The sequence below is a fragment of the Trypanosoma brucei genome, chromosome 7 (assembly GCF_000210295.1).
Source record: "Trypanosoma brucei gambiense DAL972 chromosome 7, complete sequence".
In the NCBI taxonomy this organism is placed as follows: Eukaryota; Euglenozoa; class Kinetoplastea; order Trypanosomatida; family Trypanosomatidae; genus Trypanosoma; species Trypanosoma brucei.
In genome coordinates, this window is record NC_026740.1 from 522,912 (window position 1) to 541,521 (window position 18,610).

Here is an 18,610-nt window from a genome sequence, read left to right on the forward strand (position 1 = left end):
AAGCGTCCACATCCGTGAAATACACAGCGACATCAAGCATTCCTTCATGGAAGTGAAGTAGGGAATGAAGTAAAAATGATCCAACTCCACATGATTTTCCAATACCAGATATACCAATGACAATGTGTGTTGGTGGTGTGCTCTCTGTCTTTTGCACCCACCATGCATTTAATTTTTGTTGTATTATATACCACACACGCATCATTTCACGACGGACGTAAATATGACCTCCATTTCCCCCATATAAACTAATGAGAGAACATTGAAATCCGCATGATGGCTAACCCATCTTTGATGTAAGGACAAAGATCTCCAGGCCAGTGGGTCTCTCCTCAAGTTCCGCATCAACTTCACAATGTTCAGGAGTTATATCCACTTCTTCTTCCGTCCATATGTGTTGTGGTCTTCCAAAGAATACCTTCATACCGAGTGGCTCTTGATTATAACCTGACATCACATAACTCCACTTCGCATAATACAGAGACTCATATAACTCCTCTTCACGAGATTTCCTTTTTCCAGTTACCGATGGATTCTGCATCTGTCGTCCACCTTGTTCCTGCACTTCACCTTGTGCACGATTAAACCGTTCGTTAAACACATTCTGAGTATTTCCCATATTGCCGTTGTTTTGAATCATTCCTATCTCAAAATAATAACTTTAAATAGGTAATATTGTGTTACTTTCTGCACATATGTGTGTGTGTGTGTGTGTTTGTGTGTGTGTGTGTGTGTGTTAAATCAAATAGTAAAATGAAGGGAATGATGTGTACACACTATCAAGCAACACATATATGCAGTTCATGAATATCATAAACTAACAGAACAAATTATAACCTCTCCTTACAGTTAAACCCCTTCACAACCCCTTGCTTATATTGAATAGTGATGTTCAATCAATTAAATATTCTGTATGAAAGCATGAGTAATAAGATTTTTAGATATGAGAGATAACAAACACGAAATCCTAAGTGAAGAATACTACTATTTCATATAATATAATATGTATGCATATAGTATAATATGTCATACTTTTTGAAATAATAAACAATAGTATTAATAATGAGATAAACAGAATTTACAATAATAGATTATACATTGCACACGTAATAATGAGGACAACGTATGTCACAAAGGTTCTTAATTATAACATCGAAAGAACATTAACTCAAAGCATCAGCATATATGCACATACAAACTGTTATTCATTATAACATCTTGGCTCCATCTCACAGCATAGACGACAATGTTTGAGTGTAAACCGTAACATACAAAACCCAACACAAATATCTTCTGTACTGTTAAATATTGGGATGGTATCTCATCTCATTATTAAACACTTTCAACATTATCTTGTTGTCTCCTTGTTTGGGAACTCTCATCTTTGACACTAAGGAATATGTGAAGATACTAAGATCATTTATTTTTTTATTTCCTAGTTGCATTTGCAATTGTTCACGTATTCTTTCAGTACACGCAAAAAAATTGAAAGTTTAAGGAAAATTGAATTATGAGAATAAGGAAACAAAGGATAAATTTTCTGTGAACAATAAAATATTATATAATATCTCAAATCTTCTGCAGTGATTCACCACATGTGGAAAATATATGCAATAGTTACATAACACTGACAACACTGAATAAAGGAATATATTCAATATACTCAATATAGTCAATATATTTAATGCAAATATTACATGGAATATAAGAAGTGTAAGGAATCAAAGGAATATAAAAAATAAAATGTAATGGAGAATGATGGAAACTTAAGATACATCTATGTGAGCATAGCGTTGTGTGAGTAGAAATCATGTGCATATTTTATCTTAATCTTTCCCTATATTGTACTCACTCACTCGTAAAATTTAATCATGGAAATAAAGTTTAGGGAATAGTAAAGTTGTTCTTCCACTCGCGTCAAGACACAAATACATGCTTTCTGTCATTGGAAATCATGTGTCTTTATTAAATTGTAGTATCCAATAATGAAAAAGAAGTACTCTATTACTATATCACTCATCATTTCCTACATCCCTAAATATATCGCATATTGTCACTATACATATTCTTTTTATTTTTCATATACCATACAACAATCATATATTATTTACTTCCTTTCTTTAAACTGATGTCGTAATGTTCCTTTTGGAAGATACAAATAAATAATTGTACAAATATTAACACAAGAGTAATGATAGAAGAAAAGAATTACCTTAAGGAAACTACATGGAACTTCCATTATATAAGATACTACACTTCATATAAGGGGGAAATACGTAACAGTTGTTGTATCTTTTATTTGTCCTCAGTGTATCGGCAATCCTTCAGTAGACACTGCTTTGCAACTGATTTCTTTTATGGATTAAGTTAGTCAGCAGTGTTGAGACAGGTTCCCCCGCATGAGGAGTGAAGGGACAAAACAATATTCCTACCTTCTAACCTATTGAACAAGAATGTCTCAAACAATATCATTTGTCCCTATTTATTTCTGCAGATGCAAATGCTATTGATGGGTGAGATACATCTAAACAGCAACGGATATAACTATACTCATACAGTGTTTCTTTGATTTCTTCTCGTCACCACAGTTCTGTTGGGTTACAAATATATACACAGCACTCCACTTTGTGGCTATAAGTCTCTTTAATATTTGAATGAAATCCTGCTTATCGCTACTGCAATATTTCACACTCTGTGAGGGACACTGATATTTGCTTCTTTCGTCCATTTCATATTTTGATAGTTATGTAAATATCTTATGTGCAATCCATCTCCTTTCCAAAATAAATAAAAAGAAAGATAAAAGCATAAGCAATTATCGACATAAAAACTGGAATGAGTCTCTCGGTTACACGTCGCACGCTTCTAACATATAGACATGCTGCATGTAACCTATTTTTGTTGTTTCATGCATGTGTCAGTATGATAAAATGAAAATAGTCTCATGTTTCTCCTTGTGCTTTTGTATTGCATAAACTACTGGACTCGTCATCTCTTCCACCTATTCATCACACAGGAGTTGTTCACTTGCTTTACATATAGCATATAGTAAAAATACAAAATATCAAATTATTAAATTAATACTTCACTATAAGCAATAAAGCTTACTTGATTTTGTTTATTTCATTTATATCTGAGTTGAATTACATATGTTAATTGAAATTATTCCACTACTCAAAGATACAAGCACTTTATTGATATATATATATATAGAGAGAGAGAGAGAGAATGGTTTTGAGACACACCACATATCAGTTCTTCAACATTACATATGTGTAAATCCATATTTACAAAAGGTACAGCTTTTGAATATCTGCATAATTATTTGAAGTATTATTATCTAATGAAATGAACAGTAGATGTCACTGAAATGCAAATAGTAATAATCCTCTGAAAGGCATAAATACTGTTTCACACAATACTCTAAAGTAATGCAGCGCTATGCCATGAATACTTCCACAGAAGATACAACAACTAATGTGCGATAGTTAGTCATAATGATGCCTTCCATGTGATGAACTCTGCAATACAAATCATACGTTGAACAGAAACTAAAACATTAAATACTAAATATAAATACATGGGGAAGTGATGTAAAATATAAGAGGGTTTATGTACGTCAAGAAAGTTTCATTAGAATACAATAATAGTTTTGAATTTTATTAAACAACTTAAAGCTTAACCACATGTGTGGAAACAACAATCACTTCACTATAGCATTTGTAGATTAGTGATTGTTACTGAAATAAATGAAAAAAAACAAATGAAGTAAATATGGCAAGCACTGCATCCCATATTCTGTATTCATCACTGTGTGCTGACGCGTTTGAGTAGCTTTGCCCATTGACAGAAAAAAAATAATAAATAAATGAAATCTCTTCTTGCATCTTGCACAAGTGTATTTCAACAAAACAAAGACGTAAAAGAAATTTTATGCTTAATATATTTACTCATTTATTTGAAGGAAAGGTACAATAGCCAAAAAACTATAAAGGTGCATGTGAGTTATACTTCATTGTCAGATAAAGTTAACTTCACAACCCTCCTGAAACACAAAAGGAAAATTAAAAGAATTACAATGAAGAAACAGAAGGAATACAATATGTTTTTTCCAACCTCTAACATGTTATATGTAAAAGTGACGAAATGGTCTTCACAATAGGATGCTACTCATGACCTCATTTCCGTGTGAATGCTGGTGCATCTCGATATTTTCTCTCTTCATGATACGCTATTATAAGCTCTTTCTGTATCTTTTTATCAAATGTTATTTGATACTGGTCAATACCATCCCAAAATACTTGTGTTTCCTCAGTTTGTTGCTCAGCATCAGCGGTGTTGTTGTTCACACATCGTTGCCGCGTCTTAATCACACCACCATAAATAGCATTAACATATATCATCTCCCATGCCATGTTACGAGAAAAGGTATCCCAATCGGAAAAATACCTTGCAATGTTTGTCATAAATTCCTGTAACTCTGAAACACTTGCTTCTTTCCTGTAATTATCTGTTATTTGAATAAGCACAATAGTCTTTGAGGCAACTCCCAGTTGTGGAAAACCATCCCGCATATCCGCAACCCTTCTAGAGCAATCTTCCACAAAGAAAAAGCCATCCACAAAAAGCTTGCTCTCATCCAATGACCTGTAGAGCACTTTGTATTTACAGTTTCCAATTGCATTCTGTCCAGTTTTTGGTAAGAACATTTGTTCAACAAGTTGAAACTGTTGTGGGGTCATATCTTTCAGGATGCTACGCTTGTCTTCCGTCTCTCCGAGTCTTCGGAGGTAGTTCAAATGTTTTGTGACCACACAAAAGACTCCAGGAAAGAGAAGTGAAACCAAAGCCCTTGTTTCAAGCGAGTAGGCTCCGACCTTACCGTATACGCTTTCACTATGTTTCTCAACCATCAGTGTTGCAACAGTTGAAAACAGCGTACAGAGTATCATATTCCCAATGGCAACTGATAGAGGTCTACAGTGGTATGATTCGAGGTTTCCATATCTGCTCCTCTCCCGTACAATCTTTATTAACGATTCTGTGAAATGATTACCTTTCCATTCAAAATATTTTCCCATCATCATATCATAGCCATCTCGTCTATTACAACTGAGACTGCTTAGATACCTTATTACCGCCGCCTCACGACGGCCAGCTCCATTACTGAAAACATAACGAGGCAGCGGCCCCACAAAGTCAACACGTCTCTCCACCAACCTCCACTCATCCTCTAGTTCTTCCTTAACCTTCGCACGAGCATTTTCATCGAGAGTCGTATAGTTGGGAAATAGGGACAGTTTCTTCCAGGCCACAAACGCCTTAATGTCACGTACGTCATCGCAGTTTAAAATCACATTCCAACTTAAATAGTCCTTCTCCCAATGTTCATAATAGTGTGTATCCGGAGTGTTGAGTGTAGTTATTCCCCACCCAAGATATTGGGTCTCATAAGGCGGAGTCTCATCAGGTCCATCAGTATCAAAAATAATATGCCCTCTTTTTTTCAAACGCATTTCTTCAATAACATTAGTGACGTCTTTTCTCTTGTACAATACAACCCTCCCTTCCTCATTCCCCTTCTTGTTGTATATAAGGTAAGCTTTGGCATCCGTGAAATACACAACGACATCAAGCATTCCTTCATGGAAGTGAAGTAGGGAATGAAGTAAAAATGATCCAACTCCACATGATTTTCCAATACCAGATATACCAATGACAATGTGTGTTGGTGGTGTGCTCTCTGTCTTTTCCACCCACCATGCATTTAATTTTCGTTGTATTATATACCACACACGCATCATTTCACGACGGACGTAAATATGACCTCCATTTCCCCCATATAAACTAATGAGACAACATTGAAATCCGCATGATGGCTAACCCATCTTTGATGTAAGGACAAAGATCTCCAGGCCAGTGGGTCTCTCCTCAAGTTCCGCATCAACTTCACAATGTTCAGGAGTTATATCCACTTCTTCTTCCGTCCATATGTGTTGTGGTCTTCCAAAGAATACCTTCATACCGAGTGGCTCTTGATTATAACCTGACATCACATAACTCCACTTCGCATAATACAGAGACTCATATAACTCCTCTTCACGAGATTTCCTTTTTCCAGTTACCGATGGATTCTGCATCTGTCGTCCACCTTGTTCCTGCACTTCACCTTGTGCACGATTAAACCGTTCGTTAAACACATTCTGAGTATTTCTCATATTGCCGTTGTTTTGAATCATTCCTATCTCAAAATAATAACTTTAAATAGGTAATATTGTGTTACTTTCTGCACATATGTGTGTGTTTGTGTGTGTGTGTGTGTGTGTGTGTTAAATCAAATAGTAAAATGAAGGGAATGATGTGTACACACTATCAAGCAACACATATATACAGTTCATGAATATCATAAACTAACAGAACAAATTATAACCCCTCCTTACAGTTAAACCCCTTCACAACCCCTTGCTTATATTGAATAGTGATGTTCAATCAATTAAATATTCTGTATGAAAGCATGAGTAATAAGATTTTTAGATATGAGAGATAACAAACACGAAACCATAAGTGAAGAATACTACTATTTCATATAATATAATATGTATGCATATAGTATAATATGTCATACTTTTTGAAATAATAAACAATAGTATTAATAATGAGATAAACAGAATTTACAATAATAGATTATACATTGCACACGTAATAATGAGGACAACGTATGTCACAAAGGTTCTTAATTATAACATCGAAAGAACATTAACTCAAAGCATCAGCATATATGCACATACAAACTGTTATTCATTATAACATCTTGGCTCCATCCCACAATATAGACGACAATGTTTGAGTGTAAACCGTAACATACAAAACCCAACACAAATATCTTCTGTACTGTTAAATATTGGGATGGTATCTCATCTCATTATTAAACACTTTCAACATTATCTTGTTGTCTCCTTGTTTGGGAACTCTCATCTTTGACACTAAGGAATATGTGAAGATACTAAGATCATTTATTTTTTTATTTACTAGTTGCATTTGCAATTGTTCACATATTCTTTCAGTACACGCAAAAAAATTGAAAGTTTAAGGAAAATTGAATTATGAGAATAAGGAAACAAAGGATAAATTTTCTGTGAACAATAAAATATTATATAATATCTCAAATCTTCTGCAGTGATTCACCACATGTGGAAAATATATGCAATAGTTACATAACACTGACAACACTGAATAAAGGAATATATTCAATATAGTCAATATAGTCAATATATTTAATGCAAATATTACATGGAATATAAGAAGTGTAAGGAATCAAAGGAATATAAAAAATAAAATGTAATGGAGAATGATGGAAACTTAAGATACATCTATGTGAGCATAGCGTTGTGTGAGTAGAAATCATTTGCATATTTTATCTTAATCTTTCCCTATATTGTACTCACTCACTCGTAAAATTTAATCATGGAAATAAAGTTTAGGGAATAGTAAAGTTGTTCTTCCACTCGCGTCAAGACACAAATACATGCTTTCTGTCATTGGAAATCATGTGTCTTTATTAAATTGTAGTATCCAATAATGAAAAAGAAGTACTCTATTACTATATCACTCATCATTTCCTACATCCCTAAATATATCGCATATTGTCACTATACATATTCTTTTTATTTTTCATATACCATACAACAATCATATATTATTTACTTCCTTTCTTTAAACTGATGTCGTAATGTTCCTTTTGGAAGATACAAATAAATAATTGAACAAATATTAACACAAGAGTAATAATAGAAGAAAAGAATTACCTTAAGGAAACTACATGGAACTTCCATTATATAAGATACTACACTTCATATAAGGGGTAAAAACGTAACAGTGGTTGTATCTTTTATTTGTCCTCAGTGTATCGGCAATCCTTCAGTAGACACTGCTTTGCAACTGATTTCTTTTATGGATTAAGTTAGTCAGCAGTGTTGAGACAGGTTCCCCCGCATGAGGAGTGAAGGGACAAAACAATATTCCTACCTTCTAACCTATTGAACAAGAATGTCTCAAACAATATCATTTGTCCCTATTTATTTCTGCAGATGCAAATGCTATTGATGGGTGAGATACATCTAAACAGCAACGGATATAACTATACTCATACAGTGTTTCTTTGATTTCTTCTCGTCACCACAGTTCTGTTGGGTTACAAATATATACACAGCACTCCACTTTGTGGCTATAAGTCTCTTTAATATTTGAATGAAATCCTGCCTATCGCTACTGCAATATTTCACACTCTGTGAGGGACACTGATATTTGCTTCTTTCGTCCATTTCATATTTTGATAGTTATGTAAATATCTTATGTGCAATCCATCTTCTTTCCAAAATAAATAAAAAGAAAGATAAAAGCATAAGCAATTATCGACATAAAAACTGGAATGAGTCTCTCGGTTACACGTCGCACGCTTCTAACATATAGACATGCTGCATGTAACCTATTTTTGTTGTTTCATTCATGTGTCAGTATGATAAAATGAAAATAGTCTCATGTTTCTCCTTGTGCTTTTGTATTGCATAAACTACTGGACTCGTCATCTCTTCCACCTATTCATCACACAGGAGTTATTCACTTGCTTTACATATAGCATATAGTAAAAATACAAAATATCAAATTATTAAATTAATACTTCACTATAAGCAATAAAGCTTACTTGATTTTGTTTATTTCATTTATATCTGAGTTGAATTACATATGTTAATTGAAATTATTCCACTACTCAAAGATACAAGCACTTTATTGATATATATATATATATATATAGAGAGAGAGAGAGAGAGAGAGAGAATGGTTTTGAGACACACCACATATCAGTTCTTCAACATTACATATGTGTAAATCCATATTTACAAAAGGTACAGCTTTTGAATATCTGCATAATTATTTGAAGTATTATTATCTAATGAAATGAACAGTAGATGTCACTGAAATGCAAATAGTAATAATCCTCTGAAAGGCATAAATACTGTTTCACACAATACTCTAAAGTAATGCAGCGCTATGCCATGAATACTTCCACAGAAGATACAACAACTAATGTGCGATAGTTAGTCATAATGATGCCTTCCATGTGATGAACTCTGCAATACAAATCATACGTTGAACAGAAACTAAAACATTAAATACTAAATATAAATACATGGGGAAGTGATGTAAACTATAAGAGGGTTTATGTACGTCAAGAAAGTTTCATTAGAATACAATAATAGTTTTGAATTTTATTAAACAACTTAAAGCTTAACCACATGTGTGGAAACAACAATCACTTCACTATAGCATTTGTAGATTAGTGATTGTTACTGAAATAAATGAAAAAAACAAATGAAGTAAATATGGCAAGCACTGCATCCCATATTCTGTATTCATCACTGTGTGCTGACGTGTTTGAGTAGCTTTGCCCATTGACAGAAAAAAAATAATAAATAAATGAAATCTCTTCTTGCATCTTGTACAAGTGTATTTCAACAAAACAAAGACGTAAAAGAAATTTTATGCTTAATATATTTACTCATTTATTTGAAGGAAAGGTACAATAGCCAAAAAACTATAAAGGTGCATGTGAGTTATACTTCATTGTCAGATAAAGTTAACTTCACAACCCTCCTGAAACACAAAAGGAAAATTAAAATAATTACAATGAAGAAACAGAAGAAATACAATATGTTTTTTCCAACCTCTAACATGTTATATGTAAAAGTGACGAAATGGTCTTCACAATAGGATGCTACTCATGACCTCATTTCCGTGTGAATGCTGGTGCATCTCGATATTTTCTCTCTTCATGATACGCTATTATAAGCTCTTTCTGTATCTTGTTATCAAATGTTATTTGATACTGGTCAATACCATCCCAAAATACTTGTGTTTCCTCAGTTTGTTGCTCAGCATCAGCGGTGTTGTTGTTCACACATCGTTGCCGCGTCTTAATCACACCACCATAAATAGCATTAACATATATCATCTCCCATGCCATGTTACGAGAAAAGGTATCCCAATCGGAAAAATACCTTGCAATGTTTGTCATAAATTCCTGTAACTCTGAAACACTTGCTTCTTTCCTGTAATTATCTGTTATTTGAATAAGCACAATAGTCTTTGAGGCAACTCCCAGTTGTGGAAAACCATCCCTCATATCCGCAACCCTTCTAGAGCAATCTTCCACAAAGAAAAAGCCATCCACAAAAAGCTTACTCTCCTCCAATGACCTGTAGAGCACCTTGTATTTACAGTTTCCAATTGCATTCTGTCCAGTTTTTGGTAAGAACTTTTGTTCAAAAATTTGAAACTGTTGTGGGGTCATATCTTTCAGGATGCTACGCTTGTCTTCCGTCTCTCCGAGTCTTCGGAGGTAGTTCAAATGTTTTGTGACCACACAAAAGACTCTAGGAAAGAGAAGTGAAACCAAAGCCCTTGTTTCAAACGAGTAGGCTCCGACCTTACCGTATACGCTTTCACTATGTTTCTCAACCATCAGTGTTGCAACAGTTGAAAACAGCGTACAGAGTATCATATTCCCAATGGCAACTGATAGAGGTCTACAGTGGTATGATTCGAGGTTGCCATATCCGCTCCCCTCCCGTACAATCTTCACTAAACTGTGAACCACTTTTTCACTTTTCCACGTAAAATATTTTTCCAGAATCGTTTCATACTCTTCTTTCTTCTCATTTTCTAGGCTTCTTAGGTAATCACTGATATCCTGCAGCCGGTTGGTGTAACTTTGCTTGCTGAAAACATAACGAGGCAGCGGCCCCACAACGTCAACACGTCTCTCCACCAACCTCCACTCATCCTCTAGCTCTTCCATAACCTTCGCACGAGCATTTTCATCGAGAGTCGTATAGTTGGGAAATAGGGACAGTTTCTTCCAGGCCACAAACGCCTTAATGTCACGTACGTCATCGCAGTTTAAAATCACATTCCAACTGAAATAGTCCTTCTCCCAATGTTTATAATAGTATGTATCCGGAGTGTTGAGTGTAGTTATTCCCCACCCAAGATATTGGGTCTCATAAGGCGGAGTCTCATCAGGTCCATCAGTATCAAAAATAATATGCCCTCTTTTTTTCAAACGCATTTCTTTAATAACATTAGTGACGTCTTTTCTCTTGTACAATACAACCCTCCCTTCCTCATTCCCCTTCTTGTTGTATATAAGGTAAGCGTCCACATCCGTGAAATACACAACGACATCAAGCATTCCTTCATGGAAGTGAAGTAGGGAATGAAGTAAAAATGATCCAACTCCACATGATTTTCCAGTCCCTGGAATACCAATGACAATGTGTGTTGGTGGTGTGCTCTCTGTCTTTTCCACCCACCATTCATTTAATTTTTGTTGTATTATATACCACACACGCATCATTTCACGACGGATGTAGACATTATTGTCCATTATACCACTTTCATCATTGATACCTAATTGAAACGTAGCTGATGGCCAACCCATCTTTGATGTAAGGACAAAGATCTCCAGGCCAGTGGGTCTCTCCTCAAGTTCCGCATCAACTTCACAATGTTCAGGAGTTATATCCACTTCTTCTTCCGTCCATATGTGTTGTGGTCTTCCAAAGAATACCTTCATACCGAGTGGCTCTTGATTATAACCTGACATCACATAACTCCACTTCGCATAATACAGAGACTCATATAACTCCTCTTCACGAGATTTCCTTTTTCCAGTTACCGATGGATTCTGCATCTGTCGTCCACCTCGTTCCTGCACTTCACCTTGTGCACGATTAAACCGTTCGTTAAACACATTCTGAGTATTTCTCATATTGCCGTTGTTTTGAATCATTCCTATCTCAAAATAATAACTTTAAATAGGTAATATTGTGTTACTTTCTGCACATATGTGTGTGTGTGTTAAATCAAATAGTAAAATGAAGGGAATGATGTGTACACACTATCAAGCAACATATATATACAGTTCATGAATATCATAAACTAACAGAACAAATTATAACCTCTCCTTACAGTTAAACCCCTTAACAACCCCTTGCATATATTGAATAGTGATGTTCAATCAATTAAATATTCTGTATGAAAGCATGAGTAATAAGATTTTTAGATATGAGAGATAACAAACACGAAATCCTAAGTGAAGAATACTACTATTTCATATAATATAATATGTATGCATATAGTATAATATGTCATACTTTTTAAAATAATAAACAATAGTATTAATAATGAGATAAACAGAATTTACAATAATAGATTATACATTGCACACGTAATAATGAGGACAACGTATGTCACAAAGGTTCTTAATTATAACATCGAAAGAACATTAACTCAAAGCATCAGCATATATGCACATACAAACTGTTATTCATTATAACATCTTGGCTCCATTTCACAGCATAGACGACAATGTTTGAGTGTAAACCGTAACATACAAAACCCAACACAAATATCTTCTGTACTGTCAAATATTGGGATGGTATCTCATCTCATTATTAAACACTTTCAACATTATCTTGTTGTCTCCTTGTTTGGGAACTCTCATCTTTGACACTAAGGAATATGTGAAGATACTAAGATCATTTATTTTTTTATTTCCTAGTTGCATTTGCAATTGTTCACATATTCTTTCAGTACACGCAAAAAAATTGAAAGTTTAAGGAAAATTGAATTATGAGAATAAGGAAACAAAGGATAAATTTTCTGTGAACAATAAAATATTATATAATATCTCAAATCTTCTGCAGTGATTCACCACATGTGGAAAATATATGCAATAGTTACATAACACTGACAACACTGAATAAAGGAATATATTCAATATATTCAATATACTCAATATATTTAATGCAAATATTACATGGAATATAAGAAGTGTAAGGAATCAAAGGAATATAAAAAATAAAATGTAATGGAGAATGATGGAAACTTAAGATACATCTATGTGAGCATAGCATTGTGTGAGTAGAAATCATGTGCATATTTTATCTTAATCTTTCCCTATATTGTACTCACTCACTCGTAAAACTTAATCATGGAAATAAAGTTTAGGGAATAGTAAAGTTGTTCTTCCACTCGCGTCAAGACACAAATACATGCTTTCTGTCATTGGAAATCATGTGTCTTTATTAAATTGTAGTATCCAATAATGAAAAAGAAGTACTCTATTACTATATCACTCATCATTTCCTACATCCCTAAATATATCGCATATTGTCACTATACATATTCTTTTTCTTTTTCATATACCATACAACAATCATATATTATTTACTTCCTTTCTTTAAACTGATGTTGTAATGTTCCTTTTGGAAGATACAAATAAATAATTGTACAAATATTAACACAAGAGTAATGATAGAAGAAAAGAATTACCTTAAGGAAACTACATGGAACTTCCATTATATAAGATACTACACTTCATATAAGGGGGAAATACGTAACAGTGGTTGTATCTTTTATTTGTCCTCAGTGTATCGGCAATCCTTCAGTAGACACTGCTTTGCAACTGATTTCTTTTATGGATTAAGTTAGTCAGCAGTGTTGAGACAGGTTCCCCCGCATGAGGAGTGAAGGGACAAAACAATATTCCTACCTTCTAACCTATTGAACAAGAATGTCTCAAACAATATCATTTGTCCCTATTTATTTCTGCAGATGCAAATGCTATTGATGGGTGAGATACATCTAAACAGCAACGGATATAACTATACTCATACAGTGTTTCTTTGATTTCTTCTCGTCACCACAGTTCTGTTGGGTTACAAATATATACACAGCACTCCACTTTGTGGCTATAAGTCTCTTTAATATTTGAATGAAATCCTGCTTATCGCTACTGCAATATTTCACACTCTGTGAGGGACACTGATATTTGCTTCTTTCGTCCATTTCATATTTTGATAGTTATGTAAATATCTTATGTGCAATCCATCTCCTTTCCAAAATAAATAAAAAGAAAGATAAAAGCATAAGCAATTATCGACATAAAAACTGGAATGAGTCTCTCGGTTACACGTCGCACGCTTCTAACATATAGACATGCTGCATGTAACCTATTTTTGTTGTTTCATGCATGTGTCAGTATGATAAAATGAAAATAGTCTCATGTTTCTCCTTGTGCTTTTGTATTGCATAAACTACTGGACTCGTCATCTCTTCCACCTATTCATCACACAGGAGTTATTCACTTGCTTTACATATAGCATATAGTAAAAATACAAAATATCAAATTATTAAATTAATACTTCACTATAAGCAATAAAGCTTACTTGATTTTGTTTATTTCATTTATATCTGAGTTGAATTACATATGTTAATGAAATTATTCCACTACTCAAAGATACAAGCACTTTATTGATATATATATATATATATATATATATATATATATAGAGAGAGAGAGAGAGAGAATGGTTTTGAGACACACCACATATCAGTTCTTCAACATTACATATGTGTAAATCCATATTTACAAAAGGTACAGCTTTTGAATATCTGCATAATTATTTGAAGTATTATTATCTAATGAAATGAACAGTAGATGTCACTGAAATGCAAATAGTAATAATCCTCTGAAAGGCATAAATACTGTTTCACACAATACTCTAAAGTAATGCAGCGCTATGCCATGAATACTTCCACAGAAGATACAACAACTAATGTGCGATAGTTAGTCATAATGATGCCTTCCATGTGATGAACTCTGCAATACAAATCATACGTTGAACAGAAACTAAAACATTAAATACTAAATATAAATACATGGGGAAGTGATGTAAAATATAAGAGGGTTTATGTACGTCAAGAAAGTTTCATTAGAATACAATAATAGTTTTGAATTTTATTAAACAACTTAAAGCTTAACCACATGTGTGGAAACAACAATCACTTCACTATAGCATTTGTAGATTAGTGATTGTTACTGAAATAAATGAAAAAAAACAAATGAAGTAAATATGGCAAGCACTGCATCCCATATTCTGTATTCATCACTGTGTGCTGACGCGTTTGAGTAGCTTTGCCCATTGACAGAAAAAAAAATAATAAATAAATGAAATCTCTTCTTGCATCTTGCACAAGTGTATTTCAACAGAACAAAGACGTAAAAGAAATTTTATGCTTAATATATTTACTCATTTATTTGAAGGAAAGGTACAATAGCCAAAAAACTATAAAGGTGCATGTGAGTTATACTTCATTGTCAGATAAAGTTAACTTCACAACCCTCCTGAAACACAAAAGGAAAATTAAAAGAATTGCAATGAAGAAACAGAAGAAATACAATATGTTTTTTCCAACCTCTAACATGTTATATGTAAAAGTGACGAAATGGTCTTCACAATAGGATGCTACTCATGACCTCATTTCCGTGTGAATGCTGGTGCATCTCGATATTTTCTCTCTTCATGATACGCTATTATAAGCTCTTTCTGTATCTTGTTATCAAATGTTATTTGATACTGGTCAATACCATCCCAAAATACTTGTGTTTCCTCAGTTTGTTGCTCAGCATCAGCGGTGTTGTTGTTCACACATCGTTGCCGCGTCTTAATCACACCACCATAAATAGCATTAACATATATCATCTCCCATGCCATGTTACGAGAAAAGGTATCCCAATCGGAAAAATACCTTGCAATGTTTGTCATAAATTCCTGTAACTCTGAAACACTTGCTTCTTTCCTGTAATTATCTGTTATTTGAATAAGCACAATAGTCTTTGAGGCAACTCCCAGTTGTGGAAAACCATCCCTCATATCCGCAACCCTTCTAGAGCAATCTTCCACAAAGAAAAAGCCATCCACAAAAAGCTTACTCTCTTCCAATGACCTGTAGAGCACTTTGTATTTACAGTTTCCAATTGCATTCTGTCCAGCTTCTGGCAAGAACTTTTGTTCAAAAATTTGAAACTGTTGTGGGGTCATATCTTTCAGGATGCTACGCTTGTCTTCCGTCTCTCCGAGTCTTCGGAGGTAGTTCAAATGTTTTGTGACCACACAAAAGACTCTAGGAAAGAGAAGTGAAACCAAAGCCCTTGTTTTAAGCGAGTAGGCTCCGACCTTACCGTATTCCATCATGAATTCATGGGATGACATACTTTCCGCAACATCTGCAAACAGCGTACAGAGTATCATATTCCCAATGGCAACTGATAGAGGTCTACAGTGGTATGATTCGAGGTTTCCATATCTGCTCCTCTCCCGTACAATCTTTATTAACGATTCTGTGAAATGATTACCTTTCCATTCAAAATATTTTCCCATCATCATATCATAGCCATCTCGTCTATTACAACTGAGACTGCTTAGATACCTTATTACCGCCGCCTCACGACAGCCAGCTCCATTACTGAAAACATAACGAGGCAGCGGCCCCACAAAGTCAACACGTCTCTCCACCAACCTCCACTCATCCTCTAGTTCTTCCTTAACCTTCAAACGAGCATTTTCATCGAGAGTTGTATAGTTGGGAAATAGGGACAGTTTCTTCCAGGCCACAAACGCCTTAATGTCACGTACGTCATCGCAGTTTAAAATCACATTCCAACTTAAATAGTCCTTCTCCCAATCTTCATAATAGTATGTATCCGGAGTGTTGAGTGTAGTTATTCCCCACCCAAGATATTGGGTCTCATAAGGCGGAGTCTCATCAGGTCCATCAGTATCAAAAATAATATGCCCTCTTATTTTTAAACGCATTTCTTTAATAACATTAGTGACGTCTTTTCTCTTGTACAATACAACCCTCCCTTCCTCATTCCCCTTCTTGTTGTATATAAGGTAAGCTTTGGCATCCGTGAAATACACAACGACATCAAGCATTCCTTCATGGAAGTGAAGTAGGGAATGAAGTAAAAATGATCCAACTCCACATGATTTTCCAATACCAGATATACCAATGACAATGTGTGTTGGTGGTGTGCTCTCTGTCTTTTGCACCCACCATGCATTTAATTTTTGTTGTATTATATACCACACACGCATCATTTCACGACGGATGTAGACATTATTGTCCATTATACCACTTTCATCATTGATACCTAATTGAAACGTAGCTGATGGCCAACCCATCATTGATGTAAGGACAAAGATCTCCAGGCCAGTGGGTCTCTCCTCAAGTTCCTCATCAACTTCACAATGTTCAGGAGTTATATCCACTTCTTCTTCCGTCCATATGTGTTGTGGTCTTCCAAAGAATACCTTCATACCGAGTGGCTCTTGATTATAACCTGACATCACATAACTCCACTTCGCATAATACAGAGACTCATATAACTCCTCTTCACGAGATTTCCTTTTTCCAGTTACCGATGGATTCTGCATCTGTCGTCCACCTCGTTCCTGCACTTCACCTTGTGCACGATTAAACCGTTCGTTAAACACATTCTGAGTATTTCTCATATTGCCGTTGTTTTGAATCATTCCTATCTCAAAATAATAACTTTAAATAGGTAATATTGCGTTACTTTCTGCACATATGTGTGTGTGTGTTAAATCAAATAGTAAAATGAAGGGAATGATGTGTACACACTATCAAGCAACACATATATACAGTTCATGAATATCATAAACTAACAGAACAAATTATAACCCCTCCTTACAGTTAAACCCCTTCACAACCCCTTGCTTATATTGAATAGTGATGTTCAATCAATTAAATATTCTGTATGAAAGCATGAGTAATAAGATTTTTAGATATGAGAGATAACAAACACGAAATCCTAAGTGAAGAATACTACTATTTCATATAATATAATATGTATGCATATAGTATAATATGTCATACTTTTTGAAATAATAAACAATAGTATTAATAATGAGATAAACAGAATTTACAATAATAGATTATACATTGCACACGTAATAATGAGGACAACGTATGTCACAAAGGTTCTTAATTATAACATCGAAAGAACATTAACTCAAAGCATCAGCAAACATGCACATACAAACTGTTATTCATTATAACATCTTGGCTCCATCTCACAGCATAGACGACAATGTTTGAGTGTAAACCGTAACATACAAAACCCAACACAAATATCTTCTGTACTGTCAAATATTGGGATGGTATCTCATCTCATTATTAAACACTTTCAACATTATCTTGTTGTCTCCTTGTTTGGGAACTCTCATCTTTGACACTAAGGAATATGTGAAGATACTAAGATCATTTATTTTTTTATTTACTAGTTGCATTTGCAATTGTTCACATATTCTTTCAGTACACGCAAAAAAATTGAAAGTTTAAGGAAAATTGAATTATGAGAATAAGGAAACAAAGGATAAATTTTCTGTGAACAATAAAATATTATATAATATCTCAAATCTTCTGCAGTGATTCACCACATGTGGAAAATATATGCAATAGTTACATAACACTGACAACACTGAATAAAGGAATATATTCAATATAGTCAATATAGTCAATATATTTAATGCAAATATTACATGGAATATAAGAAGTGTAAGGAATCAAAGGAATATAAAAAATAAAATGTAATGGAGAATGATGGAAACTTAAGATACATCTATGTGAGCATAGCGTTGTGTGAGTAGAAATCATGTGCATATTTTATCTTAATCTTTCC

General features: G+C 34.1%; 3 protein-coding genes and 1 pseudogene across 3 annotated transcripts, besides 1 other annotated feature; all 4 read right to left on the reverse strand.

The window, feature by feature from the left end:
* Positions 1–280: 280 nt before the first annotated feature.
* On the reverse strand, positions 281–640 carry TbgDal_VII2125 (hypothetical protein, unlikely; the record flags this gene model as incomplete). The annotated part of the gene is made up of 1 exon (XM_011776228.1): positions 281–640. One exon carries the CDS (start codon positions 638–640, stop codon positions 281–283), a length of 360 nt encoding a protein of 119 aa, XP_011774530.1.
* Positions 641–4,181: 3,541 nt separating this feature from the next.
* TbgDal_VII2130 lies at positions 4,182–6,239 on the reverse strand (annotated as a pseudogene).
* Positions 4,182–6,239: a sequence feature.
* A 3,545-nt stretch (positions 6,240–9,784) lies between these two features.
* TbgDal_VII2140 (retrotransposon hot spot (RHS) protein, putative) lies at positions 9,785–11,848 on the reverse strand (the record flags this gene model as incomplete). The annotated part of the gene is made up of 1 exon (XM_011776229.1): positions 9,785–11,848. One exon carries the CDS (start codon positions 11,846–11,848, stop codon positions 9,785–9,787), a length of 2,064 nt encoding a protein of 687 aa, XP_011774531.1.
* Positions 11,849–15,380: 3,532 nt separating this feature from the next.
* Positions 15,381–17,441, reverse strand: TbgDal_VII2150 (the record flags this gene model as incomplete). Its single annotated transcript, XM_011776230.1, has 1 exon — positions 15,381–17,441. The coding sequence occupies one exon, from the start codon at positions 17,439–17,441 to the stop codon at positions 15,381–15,383; it is 2,061 nt and encodes a 686-aa protein (XP_011774532.1).
* Positions 17,442–18,610: the final 1,169 nt, after the last annotated feature.